Source organism: Anguilla rostrata, chromosome 19 (assembly GCF_018555375.3).
Source record: "Anguilla rostrata isolate EN2019 chromosome 19, ASM1855537v3, whole genome shotgun sequence".
Taxonomy (NCBI): Eukaryota; Metazoa; Chordata; class Actinopteri; order Anguilliformes; family Anguillidae; genus Anguilla; species Anguilla rostrata.
Genome location: NC_057951.1, coordinates 9,330,437 through 9,346,136, shown reverse-complemented (window position 1 = coordinate 9,346,136; position 15,700 = coordinate 9,330,437). Strand labels below are relative to the sequence as shown.

The window sequence follows — 15,700 nt, the reverse complement described above, 5'->3', positions numbered from 1 at the left end:
GCTGCTACAAAAGCTGTGTGCGTGATGTCACGCTGCGACGGGCGGGGCTTTCACCTGCTCAGCGAATAGGGAGGCGAGGCTGGAGTAGGCGTCGGCGAAGTGCGGCCCGAAGAGGATGGAGTTCCTCAGCATGCGCTCGGCCTCCTCCTCCTTCCCCTGGGACCTGAGACGGCACGACACTCGTTCAGAGACTCTACAAAGCCCTAACGCAGAGTCACAGAGGGGAAGACGTCCAGCCGCCCAACTGCCAGCACTGCGGGGACCAAGATTCCGCCGTCAATCACGCTGACATCACAATCGCCCCAGCCTCATAGTGGAGGACAGAGGGGAGGGGCAATCGGTCTTGCTCGACATAGGAAATCGAGAGACGTCGAAGTGCGGGCCTCTCAGATTGTGGCGGTATGCTCATTAGAAGCCTGCGCTGGAAAAAAAAGTCCATTATTTGGCGCTCTCTGTGTATCTGCACAGATCTGCCCCTGCCTGCACTGCCCTGTGATGTCTTACGAGGTGGCGGGAAAAAAAGAGACAGATAACCTCATCTGAAAAGAAAAGCCCTGCTGGAAGACAATGCATGCAGCTACACATCCGTGTAAAGGATTCAAATCCAGCAGTGTCCAGAGTGTCACTTTATCTAATCCCTTCCCTTTTGTGCATGAGCGTTATATCCCCTTCTCCTATGCAGCATGCCATCCTGTATCAGGCTCATAATTAACTGTGGACCATGAGCACATCTGCCTTATTAATGCTCTGTGTGTAGCAGGCTGCAGGCGGGGGGCGGGGGGGGAGGGGCCAGGAGGCTGCTACAGAAGCGGCTAAAGGCTAAATGAGCGACAAGCACAGCAGGCTGTTCATAAGCCTTTCATTTCAGTGCAGGTAGTGCAGGTAGCGCCTGCTGCTGTGCATCTGCTGTGCTCGTACAAGTGTGCTATGAAGAGAAGTGATGAAAAAGTTATTATTACCAGCATGTACTGTAGGACATGAAACGTGTGAGTGTGTGTGTGTGTGAGAGTGTATGTGTGTGTGTGTGTATGTGTGTGAGAGGTGAGAGTGTGTGTGTGTGTGTGTGTGTGTATGTGTGTGTGTGTGTGTGTGTGTATGTGTATGTGTGTGTGTGTGAGTGAGAGGTGAGAGTGTGTGTGTGAGTATGTATGCTTGTGCTCCTACTTGAGCAGGTTTCCCAGGTTAAAGAGCGCTCTGTTGTGAGGTGTGTGTGTGTGTGTATGTGTGTGTGTGTGAGTATGTATGCTTGTGCTCCTACTTGAGCAGGTTTCCCAGGTTAAAGAGCGCTCTGTTGTGAGGTGAGTGTGTGTGTGTGTATGTGTGTGTGTGTGAGTATGTATGCTTGTGCTCCTACTTGAGCAGGTTTCCCAGGTTAAAGAGCGCTCTGTTGTGCAGGGGGTTTATGAGTGTGTGAGTGTGTGTGTGTGTGTGTGTGTGAGTGTGTGCTCTACTTGGCAGTTTCAGGTAAAGAGGCTTGTTGTGAGGGGGTTTATGCGTGTGAGTGTGTGGTGTGTGAGTATGTATGCTTGTGCTCCTACTTGAGCAGGTTTCCCAGGTTAAAGAGCGCTCTGTTGTGCAGGGGGTTTATGAGTGTGTGAGTGTGTGAGTGTGTGAGTGTGTGAGTATGTATGCTTGTGCTCCTACTTGAGCAGGTTTCCCAGGTTAAAGAGCGCTCTGTTGTGCAGGGGGTTTATCTCCAGTGCCCGCCTGTAGTAGCGCTCGGCCTCCTCCGGGTGGCGTGTCAGGGTGCCCAAGTTATTCATGGCGCTGGCGTGCCGGGGGTATAGCCTGCAGGAGGGCGTGGAAGAAGAGAGGAGAGGAGAGGAGAGAACAGGAAAGAGTAAACAGAGGTCCAAACTCTCAGCATGTCTCCCACGTATCTACTTGGCAACTTCTTCTCATCTTACCCTCAGCTTTTCAGAGATCTGATCGCAATTTTCTCTTTCAGAAATTATGTTACCGCCAATCACCGATCACTTCAATCTTCAACCTGAACCTCTCAACCTATCAGGATAATATCCAACCCATTTTCTCAATCCATCACAGCAGTGCCCAATCATACCTCTCAACCAATCACTTGAATCTCCAAATGAACCAACTTATCATGACAAAATCCAAATTGGCACTGTAATCTTTTAACCAAAACTATCAACCAATCAGTTCAATCTCCTACTAAAGCTCTGGACTCAGCCAATCAGAAATGCCCCCCCTCCCTTATCACGTCTCTACAGCAGAGGGAAGGAAAGCACAGAGCTGTTATGTAGCTTTCTTTGTCACTGGAAGCCGCTGGACTAGAGTAGAGAAGTCAAACGACTGAGATGAAGAGCAGAATTCCAGCATCTCAAAACCACTCATTAGAAAATGTGCAAAACTGACATTTAATGAGATTTCAGGGTTGACCACTATTTTTTTTTTTTTTTTTTTTTAAAAAGAAAGAAAAGAGAAAAATAAATGGGCTGCATTCCCACCATTCACAGGCAGGCAATTACTGTCAGAGCAAATGCTTTTTCTGCACCAGGGCAAGAGGGATCACAATTATATTTTTATTGTGCTGGCAGAGGGACAGTCTGGGATCACCCCGAGCGTGACCTCGGTGCTGCGCTGCCTGAGTCCTGCATCGGGTCGGAGAGCAGGAGTCACTGCATTATTCACATCATTTGGATGTTTGCCATAGAATTGCCAAATTCCAAATCATTTCCCAGTCGTTCCATTGTGAAGAGATTGAATATTTACACAAACCTTTATCACATACTGCGGATGTTTTCAGGGAATTATGTCCAATAATATCGCATAATGATAAAAAAAATCCCCAGAAAGGTAGGCAGTTTCAGTTGAAAATCACATCTACAGCAGATGCCAAAGTGGAAGGCGTGCTTGTTGGCACTCTCTGTCTACCGTTTCATTCTCTTATGCAATTAAGCAGATTCTACCAAAGTTCATTTAGTGTCTAAGGTTACACATAAAGCACTCAGAAATTTAAACCTGAAACTCATTCTTGACTAATTTGTACCAATAAATGCAAAGAACATTTATAATTGCTATATGTTCTTTTTTTTCTCAATAGGTGGCTTACGAAGCTTGAAAAAACACTTAGGCAACCCACACATAAGACATTTCTATGCAGGAAAAACCCTGCGCACACACACACTCTCACTGTCACACGCACACACACACCCTCACACTCACACAAGCACACAAGCACACAAGCACACAAGCACACACACACACACTGAGCTGGAGCTCTTGGGCCCGCTCTAGTGAGTGAGTGGCGGGGGGGGGGGCAGACCGGTGGGAACTGCAGGGTATCTGTACATAATTGTCCCTCCGCTTCCTCATCTCAGTGACAGCATCCAATTTGTTAGCCCCGGGTGACCCCCGGCGATAAGCCGCGTTAACCCCGGGGAGGGACAGCCAATCAATCCTCCCCGCGGCGGGCGAGCTGCAGAAAGCCCTCTCTCTCTCTCTCTCTCCCTCTCTCTCTGCACAACGAGCGGCTCACTCAGACCCCCCCCCCATCCGTTACCCCGCCGCTGCCCCCAGCTGGCCGCAGCGCAGCGAGGGGACGGAGGGGTGGGCCATGTCCCCACCCGGCCGGAGAGACGCACCCCACCCGTCGCCTCCCGAAAGCAGCCCCCCGAGAGGCCGCCGCAGAGACGCGCCCCACAGATCTAACGTTCCTCTGTTTGGGGTGGAGCTGCTGACAGTGGATCTGGGTGAGTCTCGACCGCCAACAAGTGTTTTGACGGAAGATCTGATTCCTGATATGACAGTCATGACAGCTCCTGTCTAAACCGTGCGTAATATATGCACAAACGGCAAGGAATCATAACAGATGACAGATCATCAGCAGGCTGGGCTCCTTCCAGACTAAAGCAGACGAGCAAGTTGCTGCTCCTCACTGCAGAGAAAGAGAGGAGGAAGTTCAACAGAGAGACAGAGGACAGGGATAAGCAGGAAGTCCTGGCACACCAGTGAGTTATTTGGGGGTCCTGAGGGGAGGGTTTGGACAGCCCTCTTCAGTGCCTGTGTCAGCACTCTCATGATGCCCAATAGCGCGTACAGCTCTAACCTCACACACACACACACACACAGGCTATAATACACTCCCCCTTACACACACACACACACACACACACACACACACTGGCTGCAGCTGTCAGGGGCACTTGGGTCCTGGCAAAGCACCACACACAGCAGCCACTCATTGCTGAGGGGGTTGCCATGGGAACCTGGACCACAGTGCCATGACATGCGGCCCCCAGTGTTCACTTTGGCCCCCGCCAGCTTACCGCCCAACTCCAGAGGGCTCCAGCCAAGATCCCTCAGAATAACAAGAACCCACACACACACACACACACACACACACACGCACACACACACGCACACACGCACACACGCACACACGCACACACGCACACAACAGCACAGACACACACCACGACCGACGCCACGCCACGCACACGCACCGCATACGCACACACAAACACACACACACACACACACGGGCCAGACTCACCTCAGAGCGGTTTTGTAATGGTGAATGGCCTCCTGGTGGCGCCCGCGATCCTTCAGGAAGTTGGCGTAGTTATAGTGCACCTTGGCATTGTGGGGCAGAGTCTGGATCCCAGATCTGCGAACGGAGGGACGGGAGGGGAGAGGGGCTCAGTATCAGCCAAGCGGAACGCTAACTGAAACACACACACACACACACACACACACACGCAAGCTCTCCTGCACAGAACAGAGAGATGGAGACACAGAGAGAGGGAGAGAAGGGATGAGAGCCTCAGTGAGACAGAGAGACAAAGAGAGGGAGAGAGATGGGAGGCGAGGGAGAGAGACAGAGAGAGGGAAAGAGATGGGAGCAGAGGGAGAGAGACAGAGAGAAAAGAATAGAGATCCAAGGAGAGGGAGAGAGACACAGAGAGAGAGAGGGGAGGATGGCAGAGACAGGATGAGAAAAAACATTTGCAAATTTAATTAGCGCTTGTCTTTTTCCCTTTGAAAACACTCCAAGGTTTTGTGCGAGACAAAATTATAATAACACTCTTTCTAGAACGAAAAAGAAAAAAAAACAAACAGCATCTAGTCCAGCAGAACCAGGGCTCACAAAACAAAATGTTCCAATAAAAAAATTATGCGAAGAAAACAAGAAGAAAAAAAATAATGACACAACGGAAGAAATAGTCTCGACTGTGAGGCGCAGTTCCTCCAGAAAGCTGTAATGCTGAGTGCTTATCTGCACCAGAGACAGACAGAGGGAAGCAGAGGAGGAATAAATAGATCGATAGGGAACATGCAGCCCAGACAGAGGCAGCGATAAGGTCTGTAATTTATCACTGTAAACTCAGCGCGGCAGCAGTACAGATTAATAACAGAGTTCTGTTCCCAGCATTTAACTTGGGCTGTGATGCAGCAGGGCTGGGGCCAGGGCACACACAGAGGATTCTGGGTGCCCAGTCCTGGAAGAATGACGCCCGGAGAGCGGACAGGAGGCGCTCGGAGAGGGGAGGAGTTAGAAAGGGCCGCTGGACTCACATGCACATGCTCAGTTTAAAAAGTGAGTCACCACTGGGTTTTACAGGTATCGGTATTGTCTAGTTAGTATTGACACTGGACCATAAGTGAAAGTCCACTGAGACATCACTTGTCACTGATTGTTCATCACACACGTTATCTTGTCCAAAACAGGAGATTTTGTATCATGGCATAAGCTGGTTAACCAAAATGTTTTAGCTGACTAGCTAACGTTAACTGAAAATGTTAACTGACAACTCCCCAAATGCACCTGTTTCAAGTCCTAAAATATGACGGCCACTTGCTATAACTAACGTTGCGTATCGAAGACAGCTCGGCAGCTGATGTTAGCCGTGTGCTGTTTACCTGCGTCTGACGCCGTGGAAGTTCAGAGCTGGAAGTTACGTGCCTACCTCACACAAAAAAAGGGAAAATGGCGGCGCCCGAGGTCAGGGCTGAGAAACGTACATATGTGATATGTCTATGTCTGTATGTGAGCGGACCCGCGGAGCAAGAGGGCAGCGTCTCACCTGAACAGGGCCTCGCGGGACAGCCAGATCTCGTTCTGCTGCACGGTCTTCCAGGAGAAGAGCAGCAGCAGCAGCGGCATGGAGACGGTGAGCGCCGTGCAGCCCCACCTCCCCGCCAGCGAGCACAGCCGGTTCAGCCCGTGCACCACCAGGATGCAGTACCCCATGCTGGCCGAGAGGGGGCGACAGAGGAGCGATTACCACTGGACAACTGCAGCGCACAATCAGTCTAATGAACAATTAGGCTGCAGTACCCCACGCTGAGAGAGAGGGGGCGACAGAGGAGCGATTACCACTGGACAACCGCAGCGCACAATCAGTCTAATGAACAATTAGGCTGCAGTACCCCATGCTGAGAGAGAGGGGGCGATAGAGGAATGATTACCACTGGACAACCGTAGCGCACAATCAGTCTAATGAGCAATTAGGCTGCAGTACCCCACGCTGAGAGAGAGGGGGCGATAGAGGAATGATTACCACTGGACAACTGTAGCGCACAATCAGTCTAATGAGCAATTAGCCCACAGAACACCGAGGGGGGGTGACAGAGTAGGAGTCTCTGAGAATTAGGGGCCTTTTCATATGCAAGCGCTCCTTGCCCCACAGCTCTGTTCTTGCTGTAGGAGCAGAAGCCCACGCCTCACAGCTACAGGCACGCGGCTCCCGCTAACGAGCTCGAGCTGACGCTGGGAACGTTTCCCACGCTGCCAAAGAGGAGACGTGACTAACGGCAGGATGACAGAGTCTCCATGGCGATGGCCCAGCTGCTTCTTAATTCTGCCGTTTAGCCTGAGCAGGTGTCCCGTCGGCCTGTACCTGAGACTGCAGATTCGCTTGCCCTGACGCCCACACCAGCAGCAGGATCAGCAGCTACGCCTTCCACGCGCGCAGGCTTTCCAAACGAGCGCCAACCCACTAACAGCCTCTTCCACCTTCACCCCATGTCATTCCCAAACACAGGGTGTGAAAGCGCTACGTTTGGGATTACTAAGTGCCCGAGGGCGCTGTGAAACTACACCAGGGTATGGACAGTAAGACATTGGAGATGAGGACACGTACTTAAATAGGCCGTCGTGTTGATTAGGAAGAAACAGTCAGGAAAGGTTTGGCTGTGTTATGTGCAGTAAATACACTGGTAACATGCAGGCAGCAGGGCTCACACTGATATAAAGACGGGCGGTGGCACATCGCCCTGCTCGTCCTTCGGCCCCAACGGCCGGCCTCGTGTGCAACGCAGTGGCGGCTCCGCTCAACCCCGCCATCGAGGGCGGCGTGCTCTCCACGCCTCGGTGCGTTAAGAGAGCAAGCCCAGCGCATCAAACGTGCTTTACGAAAAACAGACAAGTCTTTGTGTGTGTGTGTGTGTGTGTGTGAGTCCTGAGACAAATACACGCACAGCTTCTCTGGTGCCAACAATGGAAATTGCAGCGTTAGTAACGGTGGCAAACGGAATACAAATTAGGAGAGTTTCTAAAGTATGGAGTAAATGAACAATACAGCCTGAAATGGGAACGACGCAAGACCCATCCTCTGCCAGACCTGCCATGAGCGGGCAGCCACAGAATGTGGGTTTACCCCGCGAGGCTCTCTAATCCTACCATACTACAGCGCTGTTCAAACACAGATGCTTAAACTGGCCCCCCTCTTTAATCCACGCTCATCCAAAAAATAAACCATAATAGCAGTGGACTGGCGAGATGCGCTTTGTAAGGGCGAGAGTGTTGAGATCCAGTAATCCGTGCTACTCTCAGTGGGGCATCTTGGTTAAGTATATGATCGGTGACACTCACAACTGCAGGGCACGCTCTGCGGGTGCCGATGGGGATTTAACCTGGGGTGCAGGAAGCACAAACTCAGGGGGTCTGTGGCCACTGCAGCGGGAGGGGTCCCCTCCATCCTGCTTATTTTAACAGTGCTGTGCTTCTGAGTGGAAAGGATTTTTACAGGATGGATCACTTCAATCTCATAACATTAACGCCCGAGCAGGGAAGAGCTTTCACCGGAGCGACTTTTTAAGAGCGCGACTGTTCTCTGGAGAGAGAGAGGCTGCGTGTTGTAACTGTAACAGGGTGTGTTTATAGCGCGCACACAGCCCAGTGTAGCACAGCGTTGGGACGGGGGGGGGCGGGGAGAGCTGTCCGGTCGGAATTCGGCCAGCCCCTTCCACTTTTTTGTTTTGTTTTACAGGACGCTTAAATGTGTGCCAGAGCAGACACCCTTCCTTTAATATTAGCGGCACGTCAACACGCTCCTTCAGGCTCGGAAAACAAAAGCCGGGCTCCCTTTCCTGCGGGCCTCTCTCTCCACTGACCCGCACGGCCCGCCGAGTCCCACTGTGACATCACACCCGTCTGCTCAGACTGAGAATGCGGTTAGCGCTGTAAACAGAGCGCGCTCACACCGCGGCACCCCCACGCCCCGCTGCACCCTCCCTCTCAGAGCAGCCACCAGTCACAGCCATCAACACTGACTCACGCATACGCGTACACACACACACACACACACACACACACACGCACACACGCACACACGCACGCGCACACACACGCACACGCATACACGCACACGCACAGCAGATTCACACACACGCACATGTACGCACACACAGCAGATTCACACACACACACGCACACGCACACGCACACACATGCACAGCAGATTCACACACACACACACACACACACACACACACACACACACACACACTTCCCTAAAGCTGATGACACACTTTGGGAGGGAATACATTATTTAAGTGTTATTCAGCTGAGTCTAAGCAGCAGGCAGGCAGCGCGGCGAACACGCAGCTTCCTGAACCCGCGAGCGTGCTACTGGCTATTAGCGCTGAGAAACGGTCCATTCACATCCCCTGCTCCGAGTGCTCCAGCAGCACCTCGTACAGCTGGGTATGAGCGCGAGAGAGAGAGAGAGAGAGAGAGAGAGAGAGAGACGGAGCGCGGGAGAGAGAGAGAGAGAGAGAGAGAGAGAAGGAGCGCGGGAGAGAGAGGAGAGCGTGAGAGAGAGAGAGAGAGAGAGAGAAGGAGCGCGGGAAAGAGAGAGGAGCGCGTGAACAGGATGCCAGCGCTAGCCGCGTAAAGACCCCACGATGTCCGCTACGCTAGCGAGCGCGCCGAACAGGCCCGCCAGAACCTCCGCCACCGCCGCTTACGCTAACCTCACCTCCGCCGCGCGGCGGCGTCCCACAGCATTAAGGCCCGCGGCATCGACCGCAGCCGTAAATCCCCGCGGGAACCTCTCAGCCCCCTCCGCCAGCCGTTAAATTACCCGCGCAGGAAGCGGCTTCGCTAATGGCGCCGGGGCACCGCGGGTCAGACCTGGCTTCGGCCCCTAAAACTCCGCACTCACAGTTCCGCCCCCTTAACTCTGAACGAGAATTTAAATAGCAAAAAAAAACCAACAGGCACACCCGGTAGTATTTAAACCGGCCCACCTGATCAACCAGTTAGCGGGGCCTTGCCTGACCTTACGTAGGGCGTGCGACATTAAGCTGCAGTGGAGGAGAGGGAGTCCGCGGCTGGCGGATCGCTCCTGCTCCTGGTTCTGCGGCGGCGGTGAATCAGGCTAATTGAGTTAATCAGCCGTCTGATTGGATTAGCTCAGGCCCGTTTCTCTGCTGCGCGCAGGCCGAGTCGCGAGCGGAGCGGCGGAAAGCCGACTGCTAGCGGCCGCTAACGGCTCGGCGAGCGAACGCGGCGGACGGCGGAGGGGGCGCGTGAATCTGGGGGCGTGCCGCGAGCCGGCGGGGATTGAAACGGGGCGACGGTGCCACAAGCGCGGGGGGGATGGGGGGGGGGGGCTGGAGGTGGGAGGGCGCGCGGGATGACGGCGGGCCTGGCGAGGCCGCACTACAGGCCGTTAGCGATCACAGCCTCCGGCGCTAAGACGCCCACCTGCCTTCTCCTCACTGAAATGAATCCTCTGAGGACCGAAACCCTCCGCCCACAAAAAAAGTTTATTTACCGACTTTGCAGGATTTCTGGGTTTCCTGTGATGTGTTCATACCGCCTTTAAGTAAGTATTTGTAGATAATTCTCATTTGAGGGAGAGTCTCTCTCTCTCTCTCGGCCAAGACGTGTGTGTGTGTGTGTGTCTGAGAGAGAGACACAACATCTACCCTATCCTTCTCAAGCTGCCAAATGCTCTCTCTCTCTCTGTCTCTCTATCTCTCTCTCTCTCTCTGACACAGAAGTAAAACAGACATCTCACTTTCATTTCTCACCTTGCTGCTTCTGTCTCCCAGAGGTTCGGTAAGTAAACATGTCATGATTCCGCTCACAAAGCCTTTGCCCCATCCCAGCATGCCCTCCTTCCCTCATGAATACAGAGCAGCTCTGCATCACACAAGTGTCCCCACGGCAACGCTGCTCTGCAGCAGAGAAGTGTCCCCATGGTAACGTCCCCACAGCAACGCTGCTCTGCAGTACAGAAGTGTCTCCACAGCAACGTCCCCACAGTGATGCGCCACTCTGCAGTAGAGAAATGTCCCCGCGGCAACGTCCCCTCGACGACGCTGCTCTGCAGTACAGAAGCGTCGCCATGGCGAGCTGCTCTGTAATAGAGAAGCGTCCCCATGGCTACAGGAGCGCATTCCGCACACTCACACAGAGGATATCTGATCCTGACCTGCAGCAGATGAGACTAACACAGACGGCAACGGCCTTATCAGTATTCAATTACCAGCCCAGCCAACGGAGGTCACCAAAGTGCAGCCAGCAGAGCCGGAAGGACCAGGAGCTGCCGGGGGACAGCCTCTCGTCCCCTGGCAAGACGCTCAGACGCGCCCGTGGTGCCGAACCCATCGGCTCCTACGCACAGTCGCATCATTACGGCATCTTTCAAACCCGTCTCAAGCGGTCTGAAGTCTTACGGCTGGCGGGGGTGGGAGCAGTGCAGCTCCGTCCCTCGGCACTAAGAGCAGGTGAACTAAAGGAGCCCGCGTCACAGAGACTCCCAGGCAGACTCTGAGCGCTCACAGCGCTGGCTGTGCCGGGTCAGCTCCCGCTGGGATTTCAGAAGCTCAAGAGCTCCGCTGGATCTCCTCCATCACAGGCCGGCTCTGATACACAAAGGGGCTGCATTACCTGCGCAGCGAGGGGTTCACACCTGCATCTCATCAGCATGCAGGCTGCGCCCATCGCCGACACGCCGCAGCGCTCAGCCAATCACAGGCCAGGAGCTGCTAGTCATTAAACAGCAGTCCTGCTGTTGTTATATTAACTCTGTTATGTAAATCACGCTTTGGCAATTGTATTATTTCAAGCGCCGTCAATATAATCAAATCTATTATTGTCAATCCATCTATATTTGCCGTGACACATCGATATAATTTGAATTTCTCACAAATTGCTGAACAAATTGTGTTTTCAGGAGGAAATGAAACTGGAAAATGATTCCCTGTCCCTGCAAGGGCTCCTGGGAAACCGTGACAAATACAACAACAACAAACAAATCAGAGGCCTCTTTGCGCACCTAACTGAATACATAAACACCTGCTCCACTTCCCAGACGTCAGGATGTGATGTCAGAGCGCTGTGATAGCGTCTCCAGGGAGATGCTAAGTGCCGCGTGCAGCGCGACGCAGAACGTTTCCCGCGCTGCACGCGGATAATGGCGCCGCTCGCCCGGGCGCAGCGAAACGGTAACGACGCCGTGCCCTTCGCCGCCAACCGAAGGAGAATAAAGACATTCAGAATGGAACTACGGCGAGCGAGCGAAAGCGGATCCTTCCCTCGGGCCGGAACGCGCGGAGATCTGTCCTCATACCGCCAGCCTCGCGGGTCTGCTCCTTTATCCACATCGTTATGAGGCCCGGCCGCAGGAACAACAGAGAATAACAACACACACTTTCCCCAGGAAAGCCACAGGAGCCGGGCCGGGGGATGAGTCCGTCTGCAGCGGGGATGCGGGAGCTCGGAGAGCGCTGCTGATGTACCGCACGACGGCAGGCCCAAACGGGACCGAACACAGCGCTATATCTGCATCGCCATGGGAACTTTCAGATACGCTGTCATACAGCTTTAAAGAAACGGCACACACACAGGCACACACGCACATCTTTGTATGTGGAACACATTTAAAAACAGTACACACACACAACTGTTTGTGGGGAACGAGTTTGAAAACAGTACACACACAGACACACATACACACCAAAAAAACAGTCTAAACATTACACTTCCAGCTGCCCTCCTACCTCACTGCCATACCTCCTCCTATCTTACCTCCGGATCTTCAGATTGACATAAGACACACGTGGGCTCACCTCATCCTCCTCCTCCTCATCATCATCATCATCATCGCCTGCTCACCTGGGCATGTAGAGGACGCGCTCGGCCACCACGAAGCCCACGCGGAAGAAGAGGTTGGAGGCGGGGATGAAGGGGAACACCAGGAACAGCAGCCCCACCAGCGCCTCCTTCTCCTCCGGCCTCTAGAGGAGGAGAGGAGAGCCACACGGACATCATCAGCACCCTCAGCACCTCCTCCCGCCCTCCACACCGCCGCAGCAGACGCAGTAAACCCGACACCGCCCACGCTGAAGTCAAACACGCTTCACAGGCTCATCGCCGGTGTCATGCGTCCGGCCGTTTATACACACCGTGTTCCTAACGTCTGCAAGAAACGCGTGCGAAGATTAATGCGTTCGAAAATGAAAACAAGCTCAATGTGTGAAGTCATGAAAAAAACCCCTCTTGATTCATTGAACATCTCTGTCCAGGCATTTCGCCTTTAATTAGCGACCGCTGCTTTCTACGTGTCCCGCGTGCGTGCGCACATCCGGCCGGCCGGTCCGTTTAATCACGCTGTCTGTTGTAATTCCTCCGGTCTGCTTCTCGGGGTTAGCGAGCATCGCAGGGTGACACGGTGTTTACAAACTGCGCGCTCCGCATCACTTCACCGCGTTCCCCAGGGGTGCGGCCTGCGGCAGGGGGCGGGGCTTATGGAGCCCGGCAGCGCGTGCAGCTGCAGGCTGGTACAGGGGGGTCCGTCTGTACCGCTGCAGAACTGGGACTGGGGCTGCTGGTGTTCACCTGACCTCGGATCAGTCTTAGGAAGAGATCATCTCCGTTCAGTCAGTCCACACAGTCAAGGCAGCAGTCCTCCTTTGACTCGCGTTGATTACATGCCATCCAGCCGCACGCCCGCACCTCAGTCACAGTGGGGTTCGGGTCACATCCCCAGTTACAGTAGGGTTTTTGGTCACGCCCCAGTCACAGAGATGTTAAGAGGGTTAGGTTACTATGACAACTCCAAGACAAGCAATCCATCTCTGCAGAGCGAAACTGCGCCAATGATCAAGCCTGCTGTTGCTATGGCTACAGTGGTGTAAACCTGTCACACTTTTTTCCTGAGACAAATTAAACTTTAGTTATCAACACTTTCAAAAAAAACCCCCAAAAAAAACCCAGCTTCAGTGACCTGAAACAGCAGCGCTGTTATTTTCTCAGATGGTCGTGCGATCACTCTGGCATTTAGGGAGTCATTCGCCCTGGTCCAGCTGTGCAAACACCAGCCAGGCTGCACGTCTGCTCTCCTCCCGGATGACTGATCGATTGAGTGATTGACAGACGGCTCAGGAAGTGGACTGTGAGTCAGTGTGCCCGTGAGCCCACCTCAGCGGCTCTACACGTCTTCACGCTCACCTGGGGCTCTCACCTGTATGAGGAGCGCACTTCCTGTCCTCACGCTCAGGAAAACCCAGAGGAAACAGGACATGGACAAGCACGACCAGCAAGGCAGGCACAGGAAGTAGTGAGAAGAAGGGGAAAGAGGGCCTACTTAGCAACTTTATTCAAACCCCGTGGCTGGGATGCTGGGGTAGGCCACATCGATGGCAACCGTGAATTTTAGCCTCAAACGCAAATTCATACAGAGGTACGCTTTAAAACGATTAGGCCAAATCAGTGCTTTATCGCAAAACTTTTGTGACATAAAATTTTATTAAAAACAGTACGAGCCAAGAGAGCCCATTTGCTAAATCCCATTTTGCCCATAACACGCTCCAGTCACAGTCTGCAGTAATTGGGCAGGGACGGCAAGCTGAGCTTCACTTAAACTCCCTCTTCAGAGCGCGTTAAGAGGGAAGCACAGGGAGAGATCTTTCACTCGCATCGGGGAGCCCACAAAAGCACCCAGTCACAGAACTGACAATTTCCATTTATGCAGAGCTTTGACTTTTACGCCGAACACTGCACCCGACAGACAGAGGCGGTCTTCAGGTCAGAATTTTACGATTCAAAGCGCTCACGTCTCCGAATTTTGACAGATGCAACTTGAGCCAAAGGGGCAGTGTGTGGAGCACCAGTACACCCACCCCCGCCCCCCACCGGAGGGAGAGAGAGAGACAGAGAGGGATAGGGAGAGGGAGAGGGGGAGAGAGAGAGAGAGAGGGAGAGAGAGAGACAGAGAGGGATAGGGAGAGGGAGAGGGGGGGGAGAGAGAGAGAGAGAGAGAGAGAGAGAAGTGCAAAAAGCTGAGTCGCCAGTGAGGCAGCGGAGGCTCCTCTGAGATAACGGTGCTGCGCTGCAAAGGGAGCAAACCCCAGAGCATGCTGGGTAAAGTGCCCTCCGTGACCCTCTCCCACCAGCCCTGCAGACAGCCTGGGGAGGGATGCTGCAATGCGTCACCCCCACCGCCCCCCAGGACAGGGCTGCCAGCGGCCTCAGCTCACCCCGCACTACTTCCCACATCTGCATTGCAAATAAAGATAATGTACCAGCCGAATTTTCACTGATTATTGTTTTCTTTTATCATTTCATTTCTCATGCATTTATTTATGCATTTTTTATTTGCATGTTTGTTTGATCTGCAGTGTCTTCTCTGAAATGTTCTATCTGACCTATTTTGTGAAGCATCAAACTTTCGGCTGCAATTCAAATTTATGAAAGGTGCGATACAAGTTTTTATTCACAAACATTGTTTAATGAGTTAATTCTGTAGATTTCTGAACTTGAGAAGGAAAAATAAAAATAAAAGGTGCACTTAATTTCACAGACTGAATCCAGACCTTGGTTTACTCATGGGGAGCAGCAGCACAGACAGACATTTTACATTCACACTCCTGCACCCCTGTGAGGTATCCACCAATCACAAATCAGCATCTATCTACTGGTCAATTGGCGGAGCCCCGCTCTGTTTTCTACCGATTAGATGAGGTCACAGCTGTCTCGTCCCTTTACTATACCTGGAGTTTGTGTGTACTTAAAGGCAGTGGGCGGGGCTAAGGGGCGTGCCCGCGGGGGAGACGTCCGCCACTCACCCGCAGCGACGTGAAGCAGTGCAGGCAGAGGGAGAGCAGTGCCACCCCGAGCAGCAAGGTGGCGACGTTGCGCACGTCCCACACGGACTCCACCAGCGGGATGCTGCCCACCTGCCAGTCGTAGCAGAGCACGGCCGGGGCCAGCAGCAGCCAGGCGTTGAAGGCCAGCAGGTAGCAGTAGGTCAGGAACCTGGAGGGGGGGTTTGGTACAGAGAGCATCAGCACCAATCACACCCAGGCGCTCGCCCCCGTTACCACCGCAGGGTTCCCCCTTCTCCTCTCACAGTTTACAGAAGCTGTGGGGCTTCAGTTCGGTACCCCCTGAAGGCAAAAGCAAGGTAGACCATTCAAAGGGAAATAAGCAGCAGCTTAGCTA

The 15,700-nt window shown here is 53.3% G+C and overlaps 1 protein-coding gene across 4 annotated transcripts in view; it reads right to left on the bottom strand.

The window, feature by feature from the left end:
* The window catches only part of tmtc1 (transmembrane O-mannosyltransferase targeting cadherins 1), a 59,360-nt gene that overhangs the window by 8,027 nt on the left and 35,633 nt on the right, over positions 1–15,700 (bottom strand). For all 4 annotated transcript variants that reach the window (XR_010327508.1, XR_010327509.1, XM_064319677.1 and 1 more), the window contains exons 7-12: positions 15,325–15,514; positions 12,374–12,495; positions 6,048–6,215; positions 4,517–4,630; positions 1,645–1,788; positions 55–163 (exon numbers count right to left, since the gene is read on the bottom strand). Coding sequence is in view for 2 of the 4 variants with exons in the window: in XM_064319677.1 (XP_064175747.1) it covers positions 55–163; positions 1,645–1,788; positions 4,517–4,630; positions 6,048–6,215; positions 12,374–12,495; positions 15,325–15,514 (847 nt within the window). In the remaining 2 variants the exon portion in view is untranslated. The remainder of the gene's footprint in view (positions 1–54; positions 164–1,644; positions 1,789–4,516; positions 4,631–6,047; positions 6,216–12,373; positions 12,496–15,324; positions 15,515–15,700) is intronic.